General features: G+C 38.0%; 1 protein-coding gene and 1 non-coding gene across 3 annotated transcripts in view; one reads left to right on the top strand and one right to left on the bottom strand.

Annotated features, from left to right (window-relative positions):
* The window catches only part of LOC135702377 (beta-glucuronidase), a 76,382-nt gene extending 56,348 nt beyond the window's left edge, over positions 1–20,034 (top strand). For both annotated transcript variants that reach the window (XM_065223408.1, XM_065223406.1), the window contains exons 2-9: positions 17,195–17,303; positions 17,366–17,666; positions 17,726–18,409; positions 18,466–18,638; positions 18,699–18,927; positions 19,220–19,396; positions 19,481–19,619; positions 19,686–20,034. In XM_065223408.1, coding sequence (XP_065079480.1) covers positions 17,195–17,303; positions 17,366–17,666; positions 17,726–18,409; positions 18,466–18,638; positions 18,699–18,927; positions 19,220–19,396; positions 19,481–19,619; positions 19,686–19,879 — 2,006 coding nt within the window. In that variant the 3' untranslated portion in view covers positions 19,880–20,034. The remainder of the gene's footprint in view (positions 1–17,194; positions 17,304–17,365; positions 17,667–17,725; positions 18,410–18,465; positions 18,639–18,698; positions 18,928–19,219; positions 19,397–19,480; positions 19,620–19,685) is intronic.
* On the bottom strand, positions 19,027–19,108 carry TRNAS-CGA (transfer RNA serine (anticodon CGA)). The gene has a single exon. It is a non-coding gene; the product is annotated as a tRNA-Ser (tRNA).
* Positions 20,035–27,925: the final 7,891 nt, after the last annotated feature.

The raw sequence follows: 27,925 nt of genomic DNA, 5'->3' as shown, positions 1-27,925 counted from the left end.
TTACTAGTCCTATTGAGAATCAGGTTGCTCGGGATTATCTGAATATTTTATCTCGAGAAAGTATTTTGATGATTCCTGGAGGACTGATTTGGACGAAGTAAGGTCTATAACTAAAAAGTTTCATAATATGAAAGCTCCAGGTGAAGATGGAATTTTCTATATCCTCATCAAAAAACTCCCAGAGAGTACCTTGTCTTTCTTGGTAAAATTATTTAACAGATGTTTCCATTTGGCATACTTTCCTGGTAAATGGAAAAATGCAAAAGTTGTTGCAATTTTGAAGCCGGATAAAAATTCAGCTGAAGCTTCTAGCCACCGTCGAATAAGTTTGCTCTCTTTAATAAGTAAACTTTTTGAAAAGATAATTTTAAATAGAATGATGCTTCACATCAATACGAACTAAATTTTTGCAGATGAGCAGTTTGGATTTCGCCATGGGCATTCAACTTAATTCGTTCAAACAAATCTGAAGGCTGCTCACCTGGAGTTGCTCTTCTAGACATAGAAAAAGCATTCGACAGTGTTTGGCATGAAGGTTTGATTGATCTACTTCAATAGGGACGCAAGTTCCAAAAATCGTAAAAAATATAATTGCTAGCTGCATTAAACCACCGCTGGTTTACGGCCAAGACAGCACTTCTATTTTGCTGGTATGCCCTCCGCCTCCACTTCACACTTGGAATCGTGAACATGGTTTTTCAAACAGCGGAGAAACAAAGTCCAGACTGGGCAGATTTATAGATCGAAAAGGCTAATGTACGACATCAACAGCGAACATACGGAACCAGGAAAAATAAATTAACCATACCATAGAAACAATTTTTTTACACCAGAATTTCAGAATTAATCATTAAACAGAATGATCATTTACCAAATGCATGTCTTGCTCTATTTGCTGCATAATTTTCTTCAGTTTCCCGTCTTATTGTTTATAGAATTTAATCACTCAGCCATATTGCAAATTGATTTTTGTCGTTTCAATTACAGATGTAAAGTGCATGGTCCTTAAAAGAAAATATTGAAGATTCTGGACTTAGGATACAAATATTTGTAAAAACCGAAACAGAATTATTGTTTTCCGGATTTTTAATTTTTCGTTGTTCAAAATTCTCATGATATGAATTCCAGAATAAGCCTGGAATTCTTCTCTGAATTATCATGGAATTCTTCTGCAATTAACCAGAAAACAATTACCGTTGAATTCTTTTTGGAATTTACTTGCCACCCCTTCTAAGAATTTAATTGGAATCCTTCCTTGAATTCCCTTGAACCCAATGACAATGAAAGTTGGTCACTCACCGCTCCACTCAATCAATCGTGCTGTTTACACTCTTCTTCATAGTGAGTGTCATCTCAGCAGCAATTTTTCTAACAATCAGTAGGAAGAGCTTTGAGTGGGTTGGTTTATTTCCTTTAAATTCCGTTATAATTGCTTATCTTTTGACAGATACGCGTATTTCGTCTACTACTTGCAGACTTCATCAGTGCCAAGTACACAACACCACTGAAACATCCATCTTTTATCTACGAGTTATATACTAAGCATTAGATACTAAAAATCAGCAGGTATCCACTGCCATGTCACAATTTACCTAAACAGGTACCTAAATTCAGTCTCCAACAGGTAGATGCATGCTACGATGTGTTGTTTTAGGTAGCATGCTAAAGAGTCTCGAGTATCCGTTTCCTTGATCTCTATTAAGCAATGTTGATGGATTATGTTTAAATATTTCTAAACTTTCAGCTACGTCTAGTTTCCAAGGCGAAGACACAATTTATAATGAAGTCCTTTATCCATCTCTTTGTTGGCCTTTTTTACCTCTGCGATGTGTTCCTTGAACCTTGTTTCCAAAGTCCTTTTCGTCTGACCAATGTAGATTTTATTTCAATCTGGACAAGAGATTTTGTAGACTCCGGCTTTCCCTAAGACATTTATTTAATCTTTTGTTGATCCTAATAGTGACAAATTTAAAGAATTAACAATCAGTATCATTATTTTTTTTTCTATAGCTGCCTCCGGCTCTAGCGCACCGTTTTTGTGACCTTCCCACGAAAAAACTGGATAAAAGAGTATATTTCATTGATAAGGGTTCAATTTACTTTGATGCTTTTTGGAAAATTTCAAAAGCAGTTTTTTCCGACGCATTATTTCAGATTGCAAAAAGCTCGCACTATTCGATTCTTTTTGATATTTTACACAAAATGACGCGAGCTTTTTACAATCTAAAATAATGCGTCGAAAAAAACTGCTTTTGAATTAAAAAAAAAAATCATCAAAGTAAATTGAACCTTAATATCACCTGAAGGATTCTGTTTTCTCAACAGTCGTTAGAAAAGTATCCGTTTAACGGGGTGTCTTTGATCGCAGGGGAGGCTTTGATCAGATCGTGCAGCGCTGAGCTGCTCAGACGTTAAAGTTATCTTATCCATTATCCATTATCCAATCTATCATTGAATATTATCCCTATCCCGATAATTTTGAAGTCTGGTCGTTTTTGTGTCAATAAATCTGGAGAACTTTGAGATTTGGACGTATTTGATTTTGTAACCAAACACGAAAATCACCAATTTCTCGCAAATAAAAGCTCGATCTCGCAGGAAAACATTACCAACTGATATAGGAATAATTCCTCTACCTGATTGTGTATGCTTTCGAGGTTGAGATTTTATTTGCGAGGAATCTGTGATTGGCGTGTTTTGTTACAAAAGTAAATACGTCCAAATCTCAAAGTTCTCCAGATTTGTTAACACAAAAACGAAGCTTACGAACAACCATTGCTTGTTGTCTGTGTCACACTCAGTCTTGACGTCTTATTATCTAGTCACTCACCCAACAAACAATTTCAGTTGCAGATTAGCTTATACTGCCAAAATTAGGCTTATGCAGCTAATTTTTGCCTGTATAAGCTGAGCTGCAGCTAAAATTGTTAGTTGGGCAGTTGACCCTCAGTTTCCGAATGTCAGATATGAACGTCACTCTTTCGAAGGATTGTCAAATAGCTCAACAAGTCAGTCGGGGTTAGGTGTGGTGAGTGTCATCGGCGAGATTCGTTTAATTATGCTATGGTCTTTTCCTTTGGCTACGTACGCTCTCGTGAAAATCGTGAGTTTTTGCAACTCTGGTTTAATTTGGCTAGAAATGTACCTTTTTTTTGCGAGTGACTATCTATGTACTTATTGATGTTTAGTTTTAGTACTTTTCATTCTTTATTTAGGTTACATCATTGGGGCCAATGACGCCTGTTGATGTTTCGTCATAAATAAATAAATAAAGCAAATCATCACCCCCGGGAGCTTTTCACAGCTGAATGCAGAGACCTACGTTTATGACAATTAATATTTATGAGCTTTTCCAAAGTGCAAATCGACACGTAATGACAGTAATTTTGATGTAAATACATACGACCGGTAAGCATAGACGCACGACCGATGTTACTATTTTTAGACTGGGAGACAACTGCATATTTTCTCAAATCGCTTAAGAAAACTAAGCTACGAAAATATATTATGATTTCAGAATAGGTATACATAACGTAACTGCGTTCAGAATAACAACCGGAAAAAAAACAAGATCTATTGACAAAATGTCACTCTCAAGCACAGCCGGATAAATAAGAAAATTGATTTACAGCTGTGCCCCAGGGTTTTTTTTTTCCATGACTCAATCAATCAATATAAGTGAGTCAACATATCGTCATGGCACATGCAGAGGAAACGGTTTTCCTGTGAGATTGATTTTTTATTCATTTTCTGAAAATCCCTTTAACTGACAGAACCCCAAGACATCAAATCTTCCTCAAAGTGCCACCCGGGAAAAATAACCATACAATTACCATAAAATAAAATACAATTACAACCAAGTCTATTTACAACAATCGATCTTATTGTGCGTATTAATGGTAAATGGCTCAAGTTTTTATGGTTAAGATGCATAAAACCCCCTTGTTCTATTGTATATTTTTTCATTTACCATAGATTCTATTGTGGAAACAATACACGTTATTGTTATTTTATCGTTGTGGATAATAAGATTCATTGTAAATACAATAGCCGAATTCAATAGAAACTAAGCGATTGTTTCGTCTTCTGGCGGTGAATAGGGGAACCATAAAAAGAGTGATGAGGGTGGAAATTTTCACCGTGAAGCATAGGAAGAGGAAAATATTTTCACCTTTCCTGATTAATTTATCCACCGCAGGTGCTTGAAATCATCATCATCGTGGAATATTTTGTTTTCTGTATCGGGTTTGCAATGATCCGGCTGGTGCTTCCATATATTTTTTGATGAGAAAAAATAAGATTTATGAAAATAAAACAGCAAAAGGGTTTATCTTCCATTTAATTCCACTTAATTAATTTTGGTATCCATGACAGATACGTATTTCGACTACAATGTGCAGTCTTCATCAGTGTCATTCCAGTGGGAATGACACTGATGAAGACTGCACATTGTAGTCGAAATACGTATCTGTCATGGATACCAAAATTAATTAAGTGGAATTAAATGGAAGATAAACCCTTTTGCTGTTTTATTTAGCATTCCGCTAACAACCCAATTTCATTACTTCATTCAAGATTTATGAAATTGTCTCAGCGGTTATGATCTTCCGGATTTTTAATTTGTGGTTATTTCAGCAGTAAATCAGTTCAGATCTGTAGATAATCGTAAAATAAGACCACTCCCGATGGAAATTTGCAAGTTGTGCAATAAAATGTAGATTATTTTGAGTTTTGAAAATCGTCATTATGATGTAAACAAATGGATTGGATGACATTTCCTCTCAAAATCGGCTAGCGCACTCTACATTGATGGTGCATGAAAAGAGCCTATAAGCTCTATTGTATGGTTACAATACATTTTATTGTACCTCTATGGTTCCTTTTTTTCGGGCAAGACTGCAAACAGCGTATCGATAATGGTTGCCATGGCTGGTTCTCGACAATACGATGATCAGCCGTTATGATTCAGCCACCATTCAAAAGGTATGGCTATCTACTTTCATTTAGAATCGATAGATTGGAGGCGAACCAGCCCAAGGCTGAAAGCCTCCTTAATAAAGCTAAATAATAATAATAATAGAATCGATAGAAACTCGATTGGGCTTGTAGTTGGCCAGCCGGAACGGAAAAACCGGAAAAGTCCCGAGTAAAATGCGTGTCTATTCATGTTGATTTGCAATTTCGTTACCAAATTTTAAGACTGAGCTATTATTTGAAATATGTGGCTATCTACTCTCAAACGACAGACAGGGAACCGATTGGACCTGTTGGCCAGTCGGAACGGGAATACCCGTGAGATGTGGCTCTGCGGAAATTCAGATTTACCGGGAAAACGGTCATTTCCTGTAAGTAGACACGATTGTTTTTAAATTGCGCACAATCAGAGGAAATATGCCATCACCATATCGATTTTATTACCGGGTGTTCAGAAAAGGGTCCTCTACACACTTAATCTAGCTCGGTAAAATCTTCAACGGCATTCAATTTTGCTGATATCTCTGCAAAATATTAGCTTGTATCTAGTCTAGTCTAGTCTACACATACACAGCCAGTACTTGAAAGAATCCTGGAAAATGATACATCTATCATTTTTCTTGTCATTATTAATGCCTGCTGCACATCAATGATGTGAAACAAACAATAAAGCGGCCAGGCCTACTGTGTAGCGTTTAGTTAATTTTTGTGGAAGTGAATGTTTACCATGTCTACTTAATAAGTATAGACAGTGGTTAACATTTAATCCACAGGTAATCAAAGAGCGGGGACATACCGTACCAACCGCTCCGTATGCAGGATTTGAAAATAGGCTATATAAATCGTTGGGAGTGACAGAGCTAAGAAAGTTAATGTACAATCCTTGGTTGTCCGATCTCCTGGGATGGAACACAGGTATTTACCCCTTGTGTTCGAGCGTACAGTCCTCCCTCCGTACAAGCGTGGAGGGCACCGCCAACCCACTGCCATCCCTCAATCGATCCAGCCGACCTCAGTCGAAGGACAACAGAGAGCGGTGTGCGGACGTAACCTATACGGAGGGAATGCTGTATTCGCCTAGGTTATAGCGCCCTTGCTCGCTACCATTTTCTTCTAGCGGTTGGGACCTGAGCACTAACTCTTGTCCTAGCCCTATATGGCATATGGTTATAGCGCCATTACTCGCTTTCTGAAAAGAGAAGAAGGGAAGGGAAGGAGAGGAAAAGGACTCAAATGCTCAATGTACAAAATATTAGCTTGTATCTCAGCAAAATGTTATTTGTTAGCTGAGTCTCGGCAATTGTTTGACTGAATCTCAGCAAAATAAATTGCAGAACTACTCGGCTGTTGGAATCTCGGCGAAAACATTTAAGTGTGTAGATATCCGGAGTCACCGGCAAAATCGTCAATTCCTGAAAGTAGACCAGGAGATCCGCATTTTTTTCTAAATTGCATACAATCATAAGCATAGAGGAAATATGCCTATGTCACCATATCGATTCTGCCACCGAGTGGTCAGAATACGGGCATCCAGAATCTCCGGGAAAATAGTCGATTCCTGAAAGTAGACCTAGAGATCCGAGATTATTGTCTAAATTGCAAGCAACCATAAGCAAAGGAAGTATGCCATCACCATATCGATTCTGCCACTGGGTGGACAGAAAACGGTCCACTAGATATCTGCAATCATCGGAAAAATGGTCAATTCCTAAAACTTGACTAGGAGAACACTATGTCTGCTAAATTTTAAAATTATTTTAAATTATCGATTCTGCTATCAGGTTGCTGGAAAATAGTTCTCCAGATATCTGGATTGTTGTTGCTGTCTTTTATAAGATTAGTTTACCATACGATATATTTTAAACCTCATCTTGATCAAAAGAGTTTTTGCTATAATTGTCTTTATTGCAGGAATTACTCTGAGGCATAAAATCTCGGATGATCCCCCGGTCTATGTGGGAGCTACTTTCCTGGTGGCGGTAGCATTGGTACTCAGTCAAGGGCGTAGCCAGGTTTTGAGCTAGGGATGGGCGAAAAAAAAATTAACTATGGAAAATTTGGCCGAATGCCATTTCACCGAAAGCCTTTGTGTTGCTGAGTTTAGGGGGGGGGGGGGTAGTTGCCATCCCCTGCCCCAATCTGGCTACGCCTATGTACTCAGTACGGAAAATAAACCAAGTAAAAAAATAACTCCACTTTAATCAGAATTCTATGCATTTTATAAACACTCTAGAACAGTGTTGGAAAAGTTCGCGATATTTCATGAAGTTCACCAAGGGAAAAGTTCGCGAGTCATAGTGAGTTTTTGCGAACTTTTCCATCACTGCTCTAGAATCACTTCTCGTAAATAAGGCATCCAGTAATCCACTTTCTGGCCATCCATTGATGGTACATGTATCTAGGTATGTTCCTTTCAACGATCAAGAAACAGTCATACCTCGATACAAAGTAACTTAATTGTTCATTTCGTAACGTGATTTCAAAGTTACGTTATCAAAATAATAGAAATTTTTTGAAAAATAAATAAATAATTTTATTCAAATCTGCCTGGTGAAGTCACGAACAGAGCGTAAAATTATCGACTGCTTAGGCTGAGTGTGAAGGTACTGCATTATTCAATTGGGTTGTTTAACTTCAAAAAATATAGGGTTAACTACCCCATTTTTGGCCTATTAAGCACAACCCGCACTTAGTATTTCTTAATTTAGCGCAATCTAGCACCAAACGGAATGTTATTATTACTGATGGCTTTCAAATTTATTTACCTTTCCGTTTGTACCGTAAGATTTGATAAAGAGAAACCAATCGTTGAGATATTGTCAAAAGTCTAACACTGCTTCTTGACGCCAAACTCGGCCTACGGATTCTGAACTCGGCCTAACGCATTGAAACGCCATTGAAACGCCTTTGAATCCACTTCGGCCTATCGGATGAAGATAAAAATTGATTCGGTCGGAGCGCTTCTTTTGTTTTTGAGAATAATGGGTGCAAACGTTCATAACACGCGTTCTCATTGACTTCGTTCCGTAGCTTACTAACCAAAGTATCGTACAAAACGCATAATTGACTTGTTAACTCTGGAATCATGGATTTATTTGAAGTTTTCTGCTCGATAGGCCCAAAATGGGCGATGAGGCCGAAGTAGTTATCTACCCTACCATTTTTTTTTATACATCATCTGATAGAGCTTTGTTTTCTGAGCACAACGATATTTTTATCGATCCTGTAGACATTCATCCCGATTTTTAAATCAAGATTTAAATTTTTGATCGTTGACACTAAATCTATTCGTTGACAGCTCGCTCCCATACAAAGTCCCACCAAGGGGCGCTAATATGTTGATTTTTGCTAATGTAATCGTACTTATTTAAAATAGTTCCAGTGTACCAAAATTGATGTAATTTTGGATTTCGGTTCCATTTTTAATGCAGATAACGAATATGTATTTTGCTCAATACCCCTGAACCACCCAATTCATTGCTCTATCCAAACCGTATGTAACAACCGGTAAAGGACGAGGCAATGAAAGAGCCAACAAAAACATTCAGTCACTCACGAAGGGGCGATACACACCGCTTGCCGCCGGTCACACAGCATGTAATTGAGGCATTTTTCCATAGAAAATGTACGCTCTGTCATTCAAAACAAGGATTGGGTACCATCATGGAAGAATAAACGTGCTGAATGAGCTCTCCTGTCAGTGACTCGTTTGCTTTCCAATCATTCCGACTCTCATGAGGCAGTGAATGATAAGGCGAATGGCTGTTCATATTCATATGAAAATGACTCATTGAACCGGACTGTTTTGCGTACTGGTCACGAATGTCAATTTTGTTTATCTTGTAGGTTCATTAAGGGGTTACGCCTACCTGCAAACTTTCAAAAAATCGATTTTTTTTTATTGTCCTAATCGAAAGTATATAAAGTCAAGAATATTTCCTCAAAAGATCAAGTCCAACGGCGCCGGTGGTGTAGTGGTAAGCGTGATGACCTCTCACCCCAGCAGGCCTGGGTTCAATCCCAGTCGGCGCCGCCGGGATGTTCTGAGGCATAACATCTCTGATCACGCCTTCCTTCGGATGGGAAGTAAAGCCGTTGGTCCCCGGTTCATGAGTTGATGGGTCGATAGGTAGGGTCCAGGTGTGGGAGCTGCCTTCCTGGCACGTCGGTAGCATTGGTGCTCAGCACGGAAAACAAGATCGACGGAAAAAACAAACCAAAGGAAAAAAAAAAAAAGATCAAGTTAATCCGATGAAAATTGTGAAAGTTATGCGACGTACAAAAATATTCACTTATAGTGGACTAAACCCAACTTGAAACTTTAAACACGATTATCTCGGAATCATATTTTCAAAACCGGTGCCAAAAATTTCTCGAAATGTATACATTCGATTCGTCCGATTCGTTTTGATTTCTGTTCAGTACTATTTTGTGCAGTCCACGATCGTTCGGATTTTGTCTATCATTTAATTTCGATTTTTTACAGCCGATCAAAGACAAATTTTAAGGATCAAAAATCGGCACAAGGCCGCCATTCTGTCAAAAAAATTAAAAAAAAACCGAACGATCAAGGACTAGTTAAACACATGCTTAACGATTTGGCATGGTTTTTTTTTTTCAGATGATTACATCACAAACGGCAGTTGGCACCGCAAAAAGCGTTTTTTAGAACATCGTCCACGGGGAGCAGCCGTGCGGGGCACCAGGACCTCGTTTTTACAGCATCGACTGATAAATGTACCATTTAATGTGTGTTCAATAAACGGCAGAAAACCGATTTTCAATATGTTGCGTCGTTTTCGAGAAAAAAAAATCCAAACTTTCGCTTTTTCGGTCTTGCAGGTAGGCGTAACCCCTTAAGGGAAGATCCGAAAACTTCAGGAGCTTCCATAAACATTAGCAAAATGCGGGAGCATTTCAGTTTCATTAGTTTCAGAAATATAGCGGGAAATTTTAAGAAGTTCCCATATTTTCTGAGAATTTCAGAGATGTTAAGAAAATAATTGAGGCCTTCACATAACTTCAGAAGTTTATGGAAGCTTAAACATTTTTAGCACAGTACAGTAATCAGGGCAGTACAACTAGATTCATGAGAACTGCAAAAACGTTAGCGAAGATTCTCATTTATATTCAAAACCCCAAGGCTGCAAACAGCGTGTCGATGCATGTTCACATGGCAGGTTCTCGGCAATTCAAAGTTCAATCGTAATGATTCAGCCACCACGATTAGGACAATAAAAAAAAATCAATTTTTTGAAAGTTTGCAGGTAGGCGTAACCCCTTAAGTTCCATAGAAGAGATTGAAATTTTTCTGAAGATATCTGCACTTCTGTGAATTTTTCGGAGCCGGCGCCGGTGGTGTAGTGGTAAGCGTGACTGCTTTCTCACTCCAATGGGTCTGGGTTCAATCCCAGCCGAGGTCGGTGGGATTTTTCTGGGGCATAAAAATCTCTGGTCACGTCTTCCTTCGGAAGGAAAGTAAAGCCGTTGGTCCCGGCCCCCATGTGTGTTTGATGAATGGGTGCTATATCCTACGCAAGTGTGTAAGCTGAATTCTTGCACATTCGATTGCCGTTGTGATTGGCACTAGATTCCGGAACAGAGACCGACGTTGAATAGAAGAAAAGTGATTTTTTATGAGTTTTTTCTGAAATTTCTGGAACTTCTTTAAGCTCCTGCAATTTTCTTGGAATCAAAACGAAATAATTAATATAGGTCTACGATTTTTACTGAAGTTCTCAAGATTTTTCTTAAGTTCATGGAATTGCCCAAAAGATTTCTGAATTTCCTGAAAGTTCTCTATACTGCCCTGATTTTCTATTTTTTATAAGAACCCTCCATTGTACTATATAAATGCTCACGGAACTTTGTCTTAAATATCTAATTTTCCCTGAACTTATCGGGACATTCACGAAGTTTTCTATCCTTACCTGAAGTTCTATAAATTTGTTTAATTTTCTGGAAAAATTTACTGATATGTATATTTATAATTCTCAATATCACGCGTGATATTGGAGCAAAATATCATGCTTGATATTGCGAGACTATTCACAACGTGTAAAGCTGAAGCTGAGAGTTGAATCGACTCAAAAATGATTCCGTTGCACCTCGTTTTCTTAGAAAGAGAAGGTATAATACACTGAAGTCTTTTTTTACACGGTTTTTCGCGATTTACACGGTACGTTTTTAACGATTTCTCGACAACGGTACAACCAATCGACTTGATTCCAATCACATTATCCGTTTCAAGCTGTAGGTAATCAAATGACATACTTTAAAAAAAAATCACAATTTTTGGTGTAAATACAGAATTTTTTTAAATATGTCTAGATGGACCATAGCATGCTATAATTACAAATGGCATCAAATTCCGATTTTTTAAAAACATTTAAACATGTGAAAAATCAAAATCTTGTAGGTTTTTTTTACACGGTACGTATCCCCCGTGTAAAAAAAGACCTGAGTGTAATGCTATCTCTTTTTTCTCTACACCGATTGCAGACACGAAGCGACTGCTGTCAGCCGTTATGGAAATTTCGGTTGCGTTCGGGTGTAGGGTTTTTGATCTAATTTTCGTTTTACTAAGCACAACCCGCGCTTTACCTCTCTTTTCTGAACGAGTTTAAACAAAAAATGGAATATTTCTGTGAAAGATGACTTCTAAATTCATTAACCTTTCCATACGTACCGTTGGATTTAATAAAGAGTCACAAATTGTTGAGATATTGTTTAAAATCTAAAACTGCTTCTTGATTCTAAATTCGTTCTACGAGTTTCAATTCCGTCCTAACGCATTGAAACGCCATTAGATTTTCTTCGTCCTACGGATAAACGTAGAAAAAGAGGATTCGCTAGGGGCGCTTCTTTTGTTTTGAGAACAATGAGCGTAAATATTCATATAATGCGCTCTAACTGGATTTATGTTGTAGCTAATGAACTTACGCATCAGCATAAACCTATTATTGATTTGTGCATGGTGAAATCATTGATATTATTGATATTTTCTGATCGGTAGAACGGAAATGGGCGATTACGACGAAGTAGTGCTCTACCCTATAGCCAAAATAATGAAACTCAATCTCACCACAGTTTTGTTAGCTTGATGTTCCGAGCTGCAATATCAACTTCAGTTCTTTGCTTGTTGGTTTTTTTTTCTACGAAAATCAAGCATAATCTTGTTCTTTGGTGAGATTTGATATTTTTCCAACACTGACCTTAAAATACTTAAATTTCTTAGAAGTTCTCTGGAATTTCTTGAAAATTTCAGTGCTTGCTAAAAGTTCTCACCAAATTGTTTAATTAAAAGTACTTTGTAGTCGAAATACGTATCTGTCATGGATACCAAAATCAATTAAGTTGAATTAAATGGAAGATACCCTTTTCTGAGCATTCCGCTAACAACCTAACCCAATTTCATTACTTTATTATAAAAATGATGGTGATGTGTGCGCGCTTGTAATCAGATTATAGCAAACTAAATGTTTAGTTGTTAAAATTTCACGCAAATTTGCTTTTGGCAACGATCTATTCTTGCACTATTCCAGTATTGTGGTTGCAGGTCTTTGAAAAAAAGATGTCCTAAATCATAAGATGTTTCTTTATTTTTCAGGAGAATTTAAATTGTTCAAGGACTATGAAATATAGAAAAAAAATTCAAGCAGCACAAATTCAAGCAATTCAATCTTTCAATTTATTTGTCTTAGAGATTTCGAACTTTTAAGTAAAAAGATGGCCCTGAAGTCCCTAATTCTCCACTATCGAGATTTTAAGTCCAATCTACATTTAATTCTAGATTGCAGCTCTTCACGTTGCCAAACACATTGCATCATCATTTTTCGCTGTGCTTCAACTTAATAAATTTCTTATTAAAAAAAAAATCGGAGAAGACAAAATAGTGCAAAGTGATGAAATAGAAGTTAGAATTGAACCAACTGGTGGAAACTAACGATTTAAAATTGGCTCACTATTTGACTAGCCTATTGGCCCCAAGCAAATCGATTAACGTACCCCATTCTAGTACTACACAATGTTTGTTTTGATTAGCTATGAAAGTTTGACAGATAAAATGAGGGGTTAGTCGATTTTCCTATGTTTCGAGGGGTGAATCGATTAGCTTGGGACCGAAGATAGTACCAGAGCTTAGCCAAAAAGTTGAGCACGTGTCTTCGGGACCTACTAGTCTTAGAGTTACCTCTATGATTGAACCATGCTCTTGCTTATTCAATTCATGCTTATTTTTCAAGAAACATGAAAAATATTAAATATTATGAGTTTATAAAATTTCTCGGAGTGGCAACCGCTATCAACGGAAGATTGGAACCATATTTTTGCGACCAATAAAAGTCACTATTGGTCACTATTTTCGTTATTTTAGTCATTAAAGCCACTGTTTGGAGGCGAACCAGCCTCAGGCTGAAGGCCTCCTTAATAAAGATAAATGAATCAATCAGCCATTAAAGTCACTACTATTACATTACATACAAAAACCTCAGCATTTAGATATTTCTTATAAAGAGTGTTACGATCAAAATTTGGTCGATTTAAACTTGAGGCATTTCGTTTAATCGAGCAGTTAAACAACCTGAACACTAGACTGATGCAAAATTTGAAATTTTCGCTCCACAGTTCTCAAACGGTTTCAAATCAGGTCCTGATTAGCCTCCCAAAATTTAATCTAATTCCGTAAGAAACTAACTTGGCACAAACTATTCGAAGTTTGTATGGAAATTACTATGGGAAAACCAAACTTTTTGTTCATTGTCTTCTACCAATTTTCCATATTGCTTTTTCGAAAATTTCTATAACTATTCTTACGGGAAATTTTCTAAGCTATAACTTTGCGGAATATTGTTTTTCAGCCAAACGTCAAATTAAATTGTATTTAATTTTTTAAGAGATTGATAATCTTATGACATGATCAAACAGCTGTTCTGTGGGCAACACTGTATTCTGCAGTGTGACATAGTAGCCACGATTTTTGTGCTCTATTCTACGCGCTAGAAACACCAATGTTGCCTGCTGAACAGTTGAATGAGCATAATTTTTGTTCACTTTACATTTGATTGAAAAGTGGTTTTGAACAAAGTTATAGCTGAGAAAATTTGCTACAATCATTTTTAAAAGCATAGTGATGTGGTGAATTGTTAGATAGATATGAACAAAAACATAAGTTTTCTCATAGTAATTCCCATAGAAACTTGAAATGGTTTGTGCCAAGTCAGTTTCTTACTAAAGTAGTTCAAATTTTAGGAGGCTAATCAGGACCTGGATCAGGAATGATGCCTCTATTTTAATTTTGTCGTTTGCTCTTCAGTTATCAAAATATCGTCCAAGCATGTTCCTCTTGCATCAAAATTTTGCACGCGCATCGCTAAAATCCGAACTACTCGCACCGAACCACGTCAAGGCAGACTTCAAACAGCTTCCTGGGCAGGAGTTTTATACGAAACCGGAAGGAGAAAGGAGGCAGACATTTTCAAGCATATGAAACTGTCGTAGTTCCCCAAGAAATGTTGGTTTGGCAGGCTATTTGTACCTGTGGCTTGACAAGCTACATTTTCATTGAAACCGGGACCGTGAACCAGAAAATATACGTGAACAAGTGTCTGGAAAAACATCTGCTGCCTTTCCTGCAGCAACACCATTGTTCCGTGCTATTACGGAAAAAAGGCCATACGTAGTGGAAAATTCCCAAGCAACAATTTTTGTTTTATTTAAGTTTTATAGCAGTTGATATAACCAAATTATAAAACCTTCACTGACGACCACATTGCTTTAACAATTTCCTGAGAACCGCAATACAGCCATGTCATGGCCAATTGGCCCAGTTTTAATGCAGTCATTAAAACTTGATATGCGAACTACTTTAGGAGCATAGGATTTATGTCAGTTTTATCACACTCTAGACGTGATTGTTAAAAATGAAAACATAAAACCTCCTCCAGGTCAGACAGTTTTAACAGCCTTCTAATGACTACCATAAAACTATATTACAACCGCATAAATCGCTCCTGAAGAAGTTGATAAAACATGATACGCAAAACATTTTGACAACTTTGAAGGTTTTAAGTTGGGGTTTTTGGATGATAGTTAATATTGAGAAATATTTTATTGTGGTTTTATTCTTTCGATGTTTGATGTGAAATCATGATCCTTGTCAGTTGGTAATAATTGCTGATATTATTGTACATTGAAAATAAGACGACTTTATTATAATTTTAAACCAATCTGTATATGCTTCACAGCATGCCGTGCAATATTTATGGTGATTATTATACCAAATAGGAGCATAAATTTAGTGCGCCATATGAATACTAAAATATAGGGATATTTTTAATTTGTCTGCATTAGCACCATGCATTAAAGAGTCATTCAAAGATTATCTATTTAGTACAAAACTGTTACTACTGTTGAGCAATAACCAGTCACATATTATTTAATTATACATAGATGTATGAAAGTGTTTTATTGCCTATCAATTAAAGCGTAATTATTCATACTGTGTGAAATTTGTTCATACGGCGACATTTTTTTTCGTTATAACTTGCTACTCCTTAAAAATACCTCAATATAACATATTCTCCTAGATTGGAATTCTATAGCATAACATAAACCTAATGGTTGTATCTTAGCATTTCGTAGTCCAAATTGAGAGCGTTAAGTTATATTTAAGCTATATAACTAGCTTGCTGGTTTTATTCGGTACAGCGAATCAAAACAAAACAAAAACCATGACCACCTGTCAAAAAGTCAACATTCCAAGCGATCCTCCTATTTTCGCTTGTATTAAAAATGTAAGAAATGCTTATTGGAAAAGCTTTTTCAATACAAGGTTTAAAGCCGTGATGCCAATACTGGCCATCTCCAAACGGATTTAGTGAAACTGTTGGCGTTACTTTAAGAAGGGTTCGTGGATCTTTCGGAAGTGTATCGGAAAGCCGCTTGTTCAATATTTTTAAGAGCTCCTTCACCGCACTGTGCCTTATGTAGGGATCGTATAACTGTAGTTCCTCCAGGAGTTTCATATTGTCGATCGTCTCATCTTCATCGTGTTCAGAAGCACTGAAGGGGTTTTCATTTCATATATATCTGAATAGATTTGTTTTTTTATAAAGACAAAAAATTTCAGAGTATTTTTTGTTGTAGCAGTATATTTCTTATCTGTGAATCTTAGGCCTCTGATAAAGATGATAGTTGTAATGAAGCTTTAATGAAGGTCTAAGACTGCTTCAAGTTTTATATCGGTCATAAAAAGTGTACCATAAAACATAATTGTATGTTTTGTTTTGGTTTTATTCTTCAGTTATAAGTAGTGATGCAGAACCACCTTACAGCTACCGTTAAAACTATGAAGTCTGAGTTTTAATTTAGTAGTCATAAAACAGTTTTATAGACGACTTGGCGGCCTGATTTTATGACAAGCACACAAAACCGTAATACAACCACAGGGTGGAAGGAATGCTATGATAAAACAATGATAAAATAAGAATAAATCTTCCAAGCATTTAGATTGTTACTTGGGGAACCCTCTCAACACTCCAGCTCCGCTTAATCGAAAAATATTAGGCCATCGTCAAGTGGAACCTGAAGAAGACCCAAAAAACTGTTGGAAGCGAGAAGCAGTTTTAGACAAACTGGCGTTCAGCGGCGAACAAAGTGGACGAAGTGGCTGTACTGAATCAGGATGACAGGAATTAAAGCAAAGGCCCGTAAATTCAGATTCAGTCAACCGGAAGCTTAGCCGAATATGTGTCCTGGTCCTGTATTGTATACTAATTGAAAAATAATTTGATTTCTAATAACAAAAATTAATCAATTTACACGCATTCTTGTTTGACCAAATGTTGATGGTAACACCCTTTACTTTACCCAAAGTCAATTAATTTTACACAATTTCCAATGAAAAATATGCCGACGACCAAATTACAGAATCTGTTCAAGCGGTGATTGGCTAGAGCAAGGGGAAATGGCTCTCATATTTGCCTATGGATTTAAGATTGGGTCCATCGCTAAAAATCTGCTATTTATCAATTGTATCTAGATTAATACGTCATTGGGACCGTACCAATGGATATTTTTGGGCGCTATTGAAAATTTAGTCGATTGCTAAATTTACGTATGGGCCCAAATTAGGGGCATTTAGGCCGACATTACATCCATTTCCCCTATTATGCTAATTTATAACTTCTAATCGATTCCATTTCAAATGTTTACTTCACAGCTCTCACATTCCTGATTATGGGAGCAATTGGTTATATGGTCAACACAGTATTCGGAGCCATGTTCACCAACGGAAACGAGAGCTCAACGGTAGGGCTGATGTACCCTCGGTAAGATCTCTAGCCTCAATTTTTCCCTCGTCATCCGAACTCATTTGGGAGTTTCATTTCAGCGAATCGGAAACGCGTGAGGTGAAGAATCTGGACGGGATGTGGAACTTTGTCCGGTCGGATAGCAACAACCCATCGCAGGGTTTACGGGAGAAGTGGTTCAGCGATGACTTGAGCAAATTCAAGCCCACCGTCGGGATGCCGGTGCCGAGTAGCTACAACGATGTGACGGAAGATGCGGCCCTGCGTGATCACGTCGGAACGGTGTGGTATGATAGGAAATTTTTCGTGCCAAAATCCTGGGGCACTGAGGATCAGCGGGTGTTTGTGCGATTCGGATCCGTGCATTACGATGCGATAGTGGTAAGTGTGTTAAGTCGTTGTTTGGTAAAGAATTTAGTTTCACGGTTCCAATCTTGCAGTGGATCAACGGAGTTCAGGTAGCGAAGCATGAAATAGGTCACCTTCCGTTCGAGGTGGACATCTCGACGGAACTCAAGTATGGAGCGGAGAACCGCATCACGGTGCTGTGCGATAACGTGCTACTGCAGGTAACGGTGCCGCAGGGTAAGGTGCAGAATCAACCGGTGGACGGAGGTGTTGAGCTAGTGCAAACTTACACGTTCGACTTCTTCAACTATGCCGGCATTCACCGGTCGGTTATGTTGTACACGGTTCCGCGAGTGTTCATCCGTGACGTTGCGGTTAGCACCGATCTGGTGGATGAAGAAGGTCACATCTACTACAATATCAGGAGCAATCTGAACGGAACCAACGACCTTCAGGCAACGGTGAAAATTATAGACAAGAATGGGACGGTAGTGGGAGTGGACAGCACCGCAGGGGCGGAGCTCAAGGGAGTAGTTGTAGTGAAAGATGTAAAGCCATGGTGGCCATATTTGATGCATGAGGAGCCAGGTTATATGTACAGTATGGAAGTCACGCTACAGGGAAAGAGTAATGAGGCTTCAGAGCCTGTTGGAGAGATTTATGACGTGTACAGGATGAAGGTCGGTGTGAGGACATTGGAGTGGAACAATACGTCGTTGCTGATCAATGGTCGCCCGATTTACTTCCGCGGGTTCGGAAGGCATGAGGATTCTGATGTAAGAGTGAGCTCAGATCTTTTTGGACGTAACAATTAAGCTTGTTTCATTCGTAGATCCGAGGAAAAGGCCTTGACTATGCACTGCTGACCAAGGACTTCAATCTCTTGAAGTGGGTTGGAGCAAACGCCTACCGTACATCACATTATCCGTACTCTGAAGAGAGCATGCAGTTCGCAGACGAACACGGTATTATGATAATTGACGAGTGTCCCAGTGTTGATACAGAGTAAGTATATTTTCACAAAACATTCTCTGAAGAAATGCTTAATCGAGACTTCATTTCAAGAAACTATTCGCAAATCCTATTGGGGAAGCACAAGTCCAGCATCGAGCAGCTGATCCACCGGGATCGCAACCATCCCAGTGTAGTAATGTGGTCCATCGCCAACGAACCCCGTACCGGTTTGTTCGCTGCGGACGCTTACTTTGAAGCTGTTGCGAAATACACGCGCCTATTGGATCCTTCTCGACCGGTGACGGCCGCCATCGCTGTGGGAGTCAACGATGACCGAGCGGTAAGTTTCCAACCTTCAAGTTCGCCGTGTCATGCGCGTTGAAGTCTCTCGCATCGATGTCGCGTAGAAAAATCACATTCCATCAGCAAAAAAGAAATGCGCAGCCGGTAGGATTCGAACCTACGCTCCCAGAGGGAATCTGATTTCGAGTCAGACGCCTTAACCACTCGGCCACGACTGCTGATGCGAGATGGGTGCTCCACATCGCTACAGTTTGCTCAGTCCCTGTCACGAAAAGGGATGAAAAGAAAATGAACGAAAACATTTATCCATCTCTTTCACTCACACACAGGCACAGCATCTAGACATAATCAGTTTCAACCGCTACAATGGATGGTATTCAAATGCCGGCAAACTGAATATGATCACGAACCGAGTCGTTGAAGAGGCCAAATCCTGGAATGCCAAACACAACAAACCCGTTCTTATGTCCGAATACGGGGCCGATACCATGGAAGGATTGCACATGGTGACTATAATTCCCCGCTCTGCATGCTTCTTTTTTAGGAGGAACGCCACAGTTGACTAACCGCCTATTTCTCGTTCCCAACAGCTGCCCGCCTACATCTGGTCCGAGGACTACCAATCGCAGGTTTTCAGCCGTCATTTCCGTGCCTTCGACGACCTCCGCAAGCAACACTTCTTCATCGGAGAATTCGTGTGGAACTTTGCCGACTTCAAAACGGCTCAAAGTAAGGATCACGGTCGGCACCCCCGGGACGAAACTCAGGATAATCCCATTCCTTTTCGACTTACAGCGTACACCCGGGTCGGAGGCAACAAGAAGGGTATCTTCACCCGCAACCGACAACCGAAGGCGGCCGCCTATCTACTGAGGCAGCGCTACCACGCTTTGGGCGAGGAGCTGGACAAGAGTACCCTGCCGGATGATCTCTTCCTCTACACGGCCGGCAGCAGCGAGACGAGCGTGGCCAACAAAAGTGAGCTGTGAGGCGAAAACCGTGTGAAACTGTGCGGTTGTGCTCAGGAACTAGCATTGTATTGTTGCTTTTATTCTACTGTAGGAATCTTAAACACGAGTATTGTTTGTACATACATAGTTTTATTTGGTAAAATAAAGAGAGAGAAAACGTGAGGTCGAGTCTACATTCTCATGTTTTATTTTCTTCGCCGATGGGAGGTTCCACCACTTTTAGACATTCATCGGCGAATTCTACGAAAAGAGGTTCCATCATTCCCACTCGCATGGCTTTCATTCCGTCGGGAGCGGAATCGATTTCCTGGAGAAGTTTCCGGAGGTGTGGATTGTAGAGGAGGTTCTTCAGTGAATCCGATTGTCCTTGAATTATATAAATAATAAATAATAACCGGAAATAGAGGGTTACTGATGGTTCGAACCTAATTGCTCAAGCTTCTCTGGATCTACGGTGTCAAATGTCATAAATAGTGGTTCCTTCGAAATGGTGTGGGAATCATTGGCGGTCTGGACTTTGGTTGGTGGTTCGCATGGGGCTTCCTGATGCTTCTTGTAGCATTGCAACGAGCAGCTGAAAATCAGTACCAATAGAAAGTGAAATACACAATTGACGGTAAAATATGCGCAAAAATCCTCATGAGTTTTACAGCAGAAATTACTAGTATAGCTTAGAAACAAGTAATAAATATGACATGTAAATTGAAATTAACAAAAAGAACGTTTGATTAGGTTTGATTGAAAATTTTGTGACTTCAATGTTATGTCAAAATTGACATGAGTTTTTCGTAGTTTTTAGTGAATAGATGCTATTTTGAATGCAGAAAGGTATGCAATGTTACGATTATAATATGGGAATTTTAGATAGAGCTGTAATTAGGGCGTAATAGCTTTTGTAAACAATGACTTTTCTCGATAATTTCAAGGAATTCAAGGCACACCCACGCAAACCAACATAACCGATGGTGATGTTGATTTGAGCTGGCGAGCCTTAAATTTCTAGAAATAATCGATTGAAGTCATTGTTTTCAAAAGCTGTTACGCCCTACTTCCAGCTCTATCTAGAATTTACGTATTCTCGTCAATCTAGCATGGTCCGTGCTTCTATTAGCATTTTCTGAGCATCGCACACACATTGACGTGCTGCTTGTTTCTGTATCAATTCAAATCGACAACTGTTTCTACAACGTTCCAAGCTTCTCAGGTGAGTGTGGGGACCAGAGCGTCACAATATCAGCTTCAAACGACAAAATCGATGTGACGAAGAGACTACTAGCTTTATTTTCTTGTTGAAGTCGAGCAGCTTCGTAGCATTCTAGAACCTCACTCGGCGTCTGCAAACAAATTTTCAATCACTTTGATAGTTTCATGGCGGAAATGACGGAACATTAAAATATGTATTCAAAGCATTTCTCCCGTGAAAACACTTGAAGATTACACGTAATATGTTTAAGTTATCTTCCATCCACATATTTATCTAAAAAAGAAGTAACGAAAACGTGTCATAACGCATATCAAACAAATTGAAGTGATACGAGTGTCGGTGAAAGGAATTGAAAGCAGTAATAAGGTTTCGTTTAACTAGAAAATCGACGTTACTTTCATTGAAAGCGATGAGCAAAGCAACGACGAGAATTTCCACAGTCAGCATTTCGGTCTAAGCGTGCTTCATTTTCATTTTCGTTCCGTGCTGATAGTCTAGTTAGCCGTTATCGTTAGAATACATTCAGCTGTTTTCGTGGAAAAATACAGTGAAATTATCGTTTAAAATTTGGTTGCCGAAAAAGGATAATGGGTGCCGAAGCCGTCATTTACCCTACTATTTTTATAAATAACTTGGCTTCTAGGAAACTTGCACCATGCTGTCAGTTGAAATTAGTGGTGTTTCCGTAATAAATCTTGTATGGTTATTTTATTGCAGATTATCATCCATACCGTTTGTGGAATAGTTATGTCATTTGGGTTATCGTACACTTCCCTGCAGGCAAGGTAGCTTCCACTCACTTCGCTATAAAAAATATTTTTTGGAATTATGAAATCATTAGATGTCATAATGATATAATATACTTGTAAGTTACAATGTTGCGTAGTATGTGTTTAACACATAAAACCTGTAAATTCTGCTTTCAGAGTCACAATCCGCGATTTTACGATTCGTGAGCGCTCACGAATCATAAAATCGCGGGTTGTGACTCTCTGAAAGTGAAATTAGCCTGTTTTATGTTTTTATAGCGAAGTGAGTGGATCAATCCTGCCTAAAGGTATATTTTAGCATTTATGATGCTGAATTGGCTACTTACTAAGGTACTTCACATGTTTTACACTTATATTTTTGATTATTTTCGTCACATACGACACACTTTGGAACCATTTTTAGCTGTTTTGTTTTGATCGTTTATCCTCGTGTGTTTTGTTTTGATTCATGGAAGAAGACTGCTGGTAAACTGTCATGCAATGATCTTCTTTACCGATATGATGCCCTTTTGAAAAACCACAGTTGACAGAAGTACTCTGAAATATTTCAGTACCCAGAATTTTAAATATCCGGGATAATGTCCATGGTCCTGCAGGTTTTTTTTTTATGAATTTCGCGTCACTTTTAAAAAAGGTCCTAAGTAACAAATGTAAACAAATCGAGTTAAGCGATACAAACTGTTGCTCTTCTATCATTGTATGTGATACATAAACATCCATTTTAATTAACTTTCATTTTTTTAAGATAATCATAGGTAAAAAATTGCCCAATGTACAGTTTGAAATGATGGGTACATGATTGTTACTTCGGTTATTCGGACTGACTAACATGATTGGTGCTCATTTTCTAAAGGCGGGACCAATCTAAAGTTAGGTTCTCTACTCTGGAATCTGTGAATGGAAATCTAGTATCATGTAGAAAATACGTACAATGCAATACTCATTGATTATTTCATTGAGAAAAATCGTCCAATGTAACATGTCCGATGTACAACTTGACTAGTCAAAACGTCCTATTTTTTTCTATAAATTGTAGCATACAATTCAAAGTAAAATGGTGAACTTTCAACGTTATTATTTATTTACTGACTACATTAAAAATGTATTGTTTCTAAACAGTTAAAATAATAATCTGTTGAACTTCAACTTCGATTTTCTCAAAATGGTGGATATGTTACATTGGTCTATTTGAAAATTGACGCGAGAATTGCTGCAAAAACTGGTGGGGATTCTTTTGATCATTCGTTCTCATAATTTTATGGACTGTGCTCACAATTAGAGTTTATGGTTATAGAGGAAATGGCTCTAATGTTGGCCTATGGATCTAAGATTGGGCCCGTCGCTAAAAATCTGCTATTTATCAATTTTATCTAGATGAACGCATTGGGACGGTACTAATGGATATTTTGGTCGCTATTGAAAATTCAGTCGATTTCTGAATTTATGTATGGGTCAAAATTAGGGGCATTTAGGCCGACATTACATCCATATCCCCTATGACCAAAAAGTTAATCATCCAAATAAGCGGATCTGAAGGAATCAGCAAAAGCATATTCGACAATTTGACTCAGTTTCTTACTTTATAACCATTTTAAAGCTTATCCCAAGGGGTAGGTCTTTCCACGCAGCACACTTTTTGGTAGTTTTTTGGAAGTGTGCCCCAGGTGTGCCGATTGTGACGGTCATAGAGCAAGCTGCGATTGTTTGTAAAATACCTTAGAGAAATAATTACAATAGAGAGCTCAGTTAATCATTTCCCGAACAAAATAATTTCAACACTGTCATGAGCGCAATCTATAGGCCTTTTTAATGGGAACTAAACTATCGATTCAACCTCTGGTGGTGAATAGGAGAACGTCAAAAAGAGTGTTTTGAGCAGAAATTTTTGCCTTGAGACATAGGAAGCGGAACACTTTTTTACTTTTCCTGATAAATTGATTCATTTGAGATGCTCGAAAACTTAATCTAAAGTTGAAAAATTTAATTCTGTAACGTTTTTGCAAAGATCCTGCTGGTGTTCAGGAATATTTTTGTTGAGTAAAATGAAAAATTTGAAAAGTGCCTTAGTGGTTATGATCTTCCGGATTTCTTGTGTGTGAATAGTTAAGGTACAAATCAGTTCAGATCAGTGGAAGATCGTACAATAGGACAATTACCGATAGAAGTTGGCAAGATGTTTAATGAAAAATGCTTTAATTTGCGTTGTGAAAAATAGTTATTATGATGTAAACAAACGGTTTGGTTGACGTTTCTTCTCGAACTCGCGTGTTGCACTCTACGTTGGTGGTGCATTAAAAAGGCGTATTGATATTCAGGTGCAGCTTTTTGTTTGTGCATTTTGTGTTTGTACCGTGCGCACGCATATTATTTTACCATGACAACTGAGATGACCACTCGATCAGCTGGAAGTTAAACTAGCACATCCATACCACAATAATAAAAACATCCTAGCTTGTTGATGGTTTCTTTATTTGGTTAATTAAGTGGTAATTTTTGATACATTTTTAAGAGATATTATTATTTTTTTAATACAATTCCGAATGTTTCAGTGTATTAACAATTAACGGCGTTGCAAACAGGATAAGCTTGGGCAGAACCCAACAGCTTTGTAACCACTCGCAGATTTGCTGATATGTGCAGTTGACAGTTGGATCACGCTCGGGATCAAGCGAGAAATATTATGCAACGATAGACAGAAGAGCAGTACCAGAAACCAACAGCTGCCGAGTCCTGCCCTACACAGATAAAAATTCTGAATTTTAATTGTGATGTAAACATTCATTCACGTAAACTTGTATTTCATTTCACGTAACCGAGCAACTTGTAAACAATGTTGTTTACAAATATGGGCTTTTGTATACAATATTTGCTACATTGCATGAAATGTGTCAGAAGTTTACATGATATATAATGTAAACTTATATGATATGTGACGCTCCATTGATGTGCATCATGTTGAACAGAAATTTACACTACTTTTTCGAACTGTGTAGATGTTTAGTTCCAAGAGACGAAAATTAAGCAGTGATACAACTGATAGTCTGGTTAAGTGCTGCAAAACCTCGACAGTACACGGTGATATTGACAATTCTGCTTTGGTCACTCATTTGAGCTAACAGTCATAGTCAAGGCAAACCATGTCAATTGTCAATGACAATGCTGTCAGTGACGAACATGTGTAGATTTTTATATTAACTAAATTTGTAACGAAATTAAATGACTTGAGCAAAACAACTACATGGAGCCATTTTAGTGAATAAGCATCTACGTCCTGAACTACTTGGATAACAATAATGTGACACAGAATGTACTAAATTACACGATTTGTTACCAGGTGAATCTTTGTCATTGACGAAAAAATGAATGAGATTTTGATGAAGGTTTTTTTGAGGATCAAGTCTGTCAGTGACTATGTGACGAACAATTTTGTCAATATCGCGTGAAAGCCTGTCAATGACAATGACAAATCTCAGCACTGGTCTGGTTTGATGTTGGCGTATGTGCTCCCAAATATGGATCAGGGTCAGGATACGTAAGTCGAATTTTCAAGATGTGATTTTAGTTCTATCATAGCATTCAAATGTGTGTGTGATGTGATGTGATTAGAAGCCACCACCAGTGCAGGACTTGCCATAACGTACGGTTCCTCTTAATGGCAAGATCAGACTATGCAACCCTGCAATATTTACTGTTCCGTTGTGTGAAGGGCCAAAAACGGAAGTGTGGACCTGTAAGCTGATGCACTTACACGATATCCACTGTAGGGATAGAGAATCTCCTTCCAACTGAACGCTCTTATTACAGGGCATACATAGAATGCAATACACATTAAGATTTCCGTCTAGTGGTTTGTTCGAAATAGGGTGCATCAGACTCACTGTAGACTGTTAGAAGATAACTATACCCTCGATAATATCGATCCAAGGATTTCCATCAAAGAAGGCATAACCATGTAGCATTCAAATGTGTGTGTGGATAAACCGGATAAACTTTAGTCTCGACTTTAGTAGTGTTACTCAGTTAATATAAACGAACGTTTGCGTTAGTTTTAGTATTTTGGTGATCATTGAGCATAATAAAAGCTCACTACTTGAATAGTAGTATATTTGTCCCAAGCAAATCGATTAACGTACCCCATTCCAGTCGAAATTCTAGTACTATACTATGTTTGTTTTGATTTGCTATGAAAGTTTGACAGATTAAATGAGGGGTTCGTGGATTTTCCTATGTTTCGAGAGGTGCATCGATTAGCTTGGGACCGAAGAGAGTACCAAAGTTGAGCCACGTTGAGTACATTTCTTCTGTCTTAGAGTTACCTCCATGGTAGAATGTAGCCAAAAGAACTCTCAGTTGGTGTAGCCAACCGAGAATCACGTCATCATGATGGGAAGTCTTGTAATAGGGGGAGGGGTGTTAATTTTTCCACAATTTAGCGTGAAATGATTAATGCTTGACCCCCAAGATTATTGCTTCTACATGGCCGTTGAATCTGATATCCCGTACAGATTATGGCTTATATCATGTAATATAGCTGTCTTGCAATGAGCACTCATCTAGTTTTCACTATGTATGAGTGCTCATTGCAAGACAGCCTATATTCTATAATATAAGCCATAGTCTGTACGGGGTATGACTCAAATTTGAGATCCGTTTTCTAAAATTCGCAGAAACGCAGGTCGTTCATATACTGAGTAAATATTTCTTCCTTTATCTGCGTGATTTCGAGAAAAATTGAGACAAAATTTCTCATTCTATCACACTTAATCTAGGTCGGCAAAATCTCCAACACTTCGGATAAGCATACCTGTCACTTTGACAACTCTATCTGTCATACGCATGGCCCGCACTCATTTCATCCCCGCACTTTCAAAGTGCGGAGTCCAGTAAGGTGCAAAATGCGCAATACTGAATCTCACCAAAACAAATTGCACACTCAAAAAATATTGAAATATAAATAGTATAAAAGTTACGCTAAATCGCAACTCTCCCGTACCGACACAAAGGTCGGTAGAAAGGGAGAGAATGCAAACTTAGTATAAAAATGGTTTATGCGTGCCATTGTATAACATCGAAATATACTTACAATGCATAGATACGCTTTATTCGAGAGAATGTATTTTTCGCTTCTTTATTTTATTTATGGTAAATATGATTGTTTTCAAATTACAAAAAAAATGTCTCAGGAAGGTTTTTTAATTATTTTATTTTTTATGAATGTTATTTAAACATATACGTACCTTTTAGATGTTCATTAGGATGAACTCGTGCTCACGCAGTATAGCCAACAATCAATACGAAACTAACGATTTTAAATTGGCTCACCACTGCACAGTGGTTCCCCTTAGAACAAAAGTTGGCCAAAACCTCAAAATTGTTGCTAATAGGCAAAAAACAGTTGAAATAGATATTTTTCAGCTGTACGAAGAAAACTTGACAATCAAGACGTCACAAAAAGGAGTATAGTAGAACCAAAACCAATGCACAATGGTCCCAGCCGTATTTACCTAGGAAGACAAAAATGTTTGCGCTCAAACTGTCAGTTTTAGGTACATGGTTTCTTAGGGAAAGTTGCTTCATATTTTTTGTTCAATCTTTTTATGTTCGTAAAATTAGGGTGGTCCATAAAATTGGTGAATTAAAAATACAAACTATTTATTATTTGAGATAGACCAAAGCAGTGTTCTAAACAGTTGTAGAACATTACATTTAAAGCAACTTTGTGGAAGACACAATGTTTTTATCTCTTATGGTTCATGAGTTATGATTTTTTAAACAAGCAGGTTAGGGTGGCTACTAAAATCGATTTTCTTTGAATATCTTTTCATGCGTTAATTTCTTGCAAAAACATTGTTCTGATTACACTTAGAACTTTTGATGACGCATATTTTTGCTCAAGCAACTAGGTTACTATCTTTTTTGATTAGAAAGTTAAAGGCTATTTTCTTCGAAAAAATGACTCTTTCCAATCGTCAATACAGGTCGGACTCGATTATCCGGAGTATTGATTTATTTTACTCCGGAAAGTCAAATCCTCCGGATAATCGAATCACAAAAAAAAATCAAATCTGCTCCTCCTCTTAGCTACATCCA

This window comes from Ochlerotatus camptorhynchus, unplaced genomic scaffold (assembly GCF_037179485.1).
Source record: "Ochlerotatus camptorhynchus isolate MF236.1 unplaced genomic scaffold, CSIRO-AGI_Acam_v1.1 ptg000192l, whole genome shotgun sequence".
Classification (NCBI taxonomy): domain Eukaryota; kingdom Metazoa; phylum Arthropoda; class Insecta; order Diptera; family Culicidae; genus Ochlerotatus; species Ochlerotatus camptorhynchus.
The sequence above is the reverse complement of the archived record's forward strand: the minus strand, read 5'-3'. Positions and strand labels throughout refer to the sequence as shown.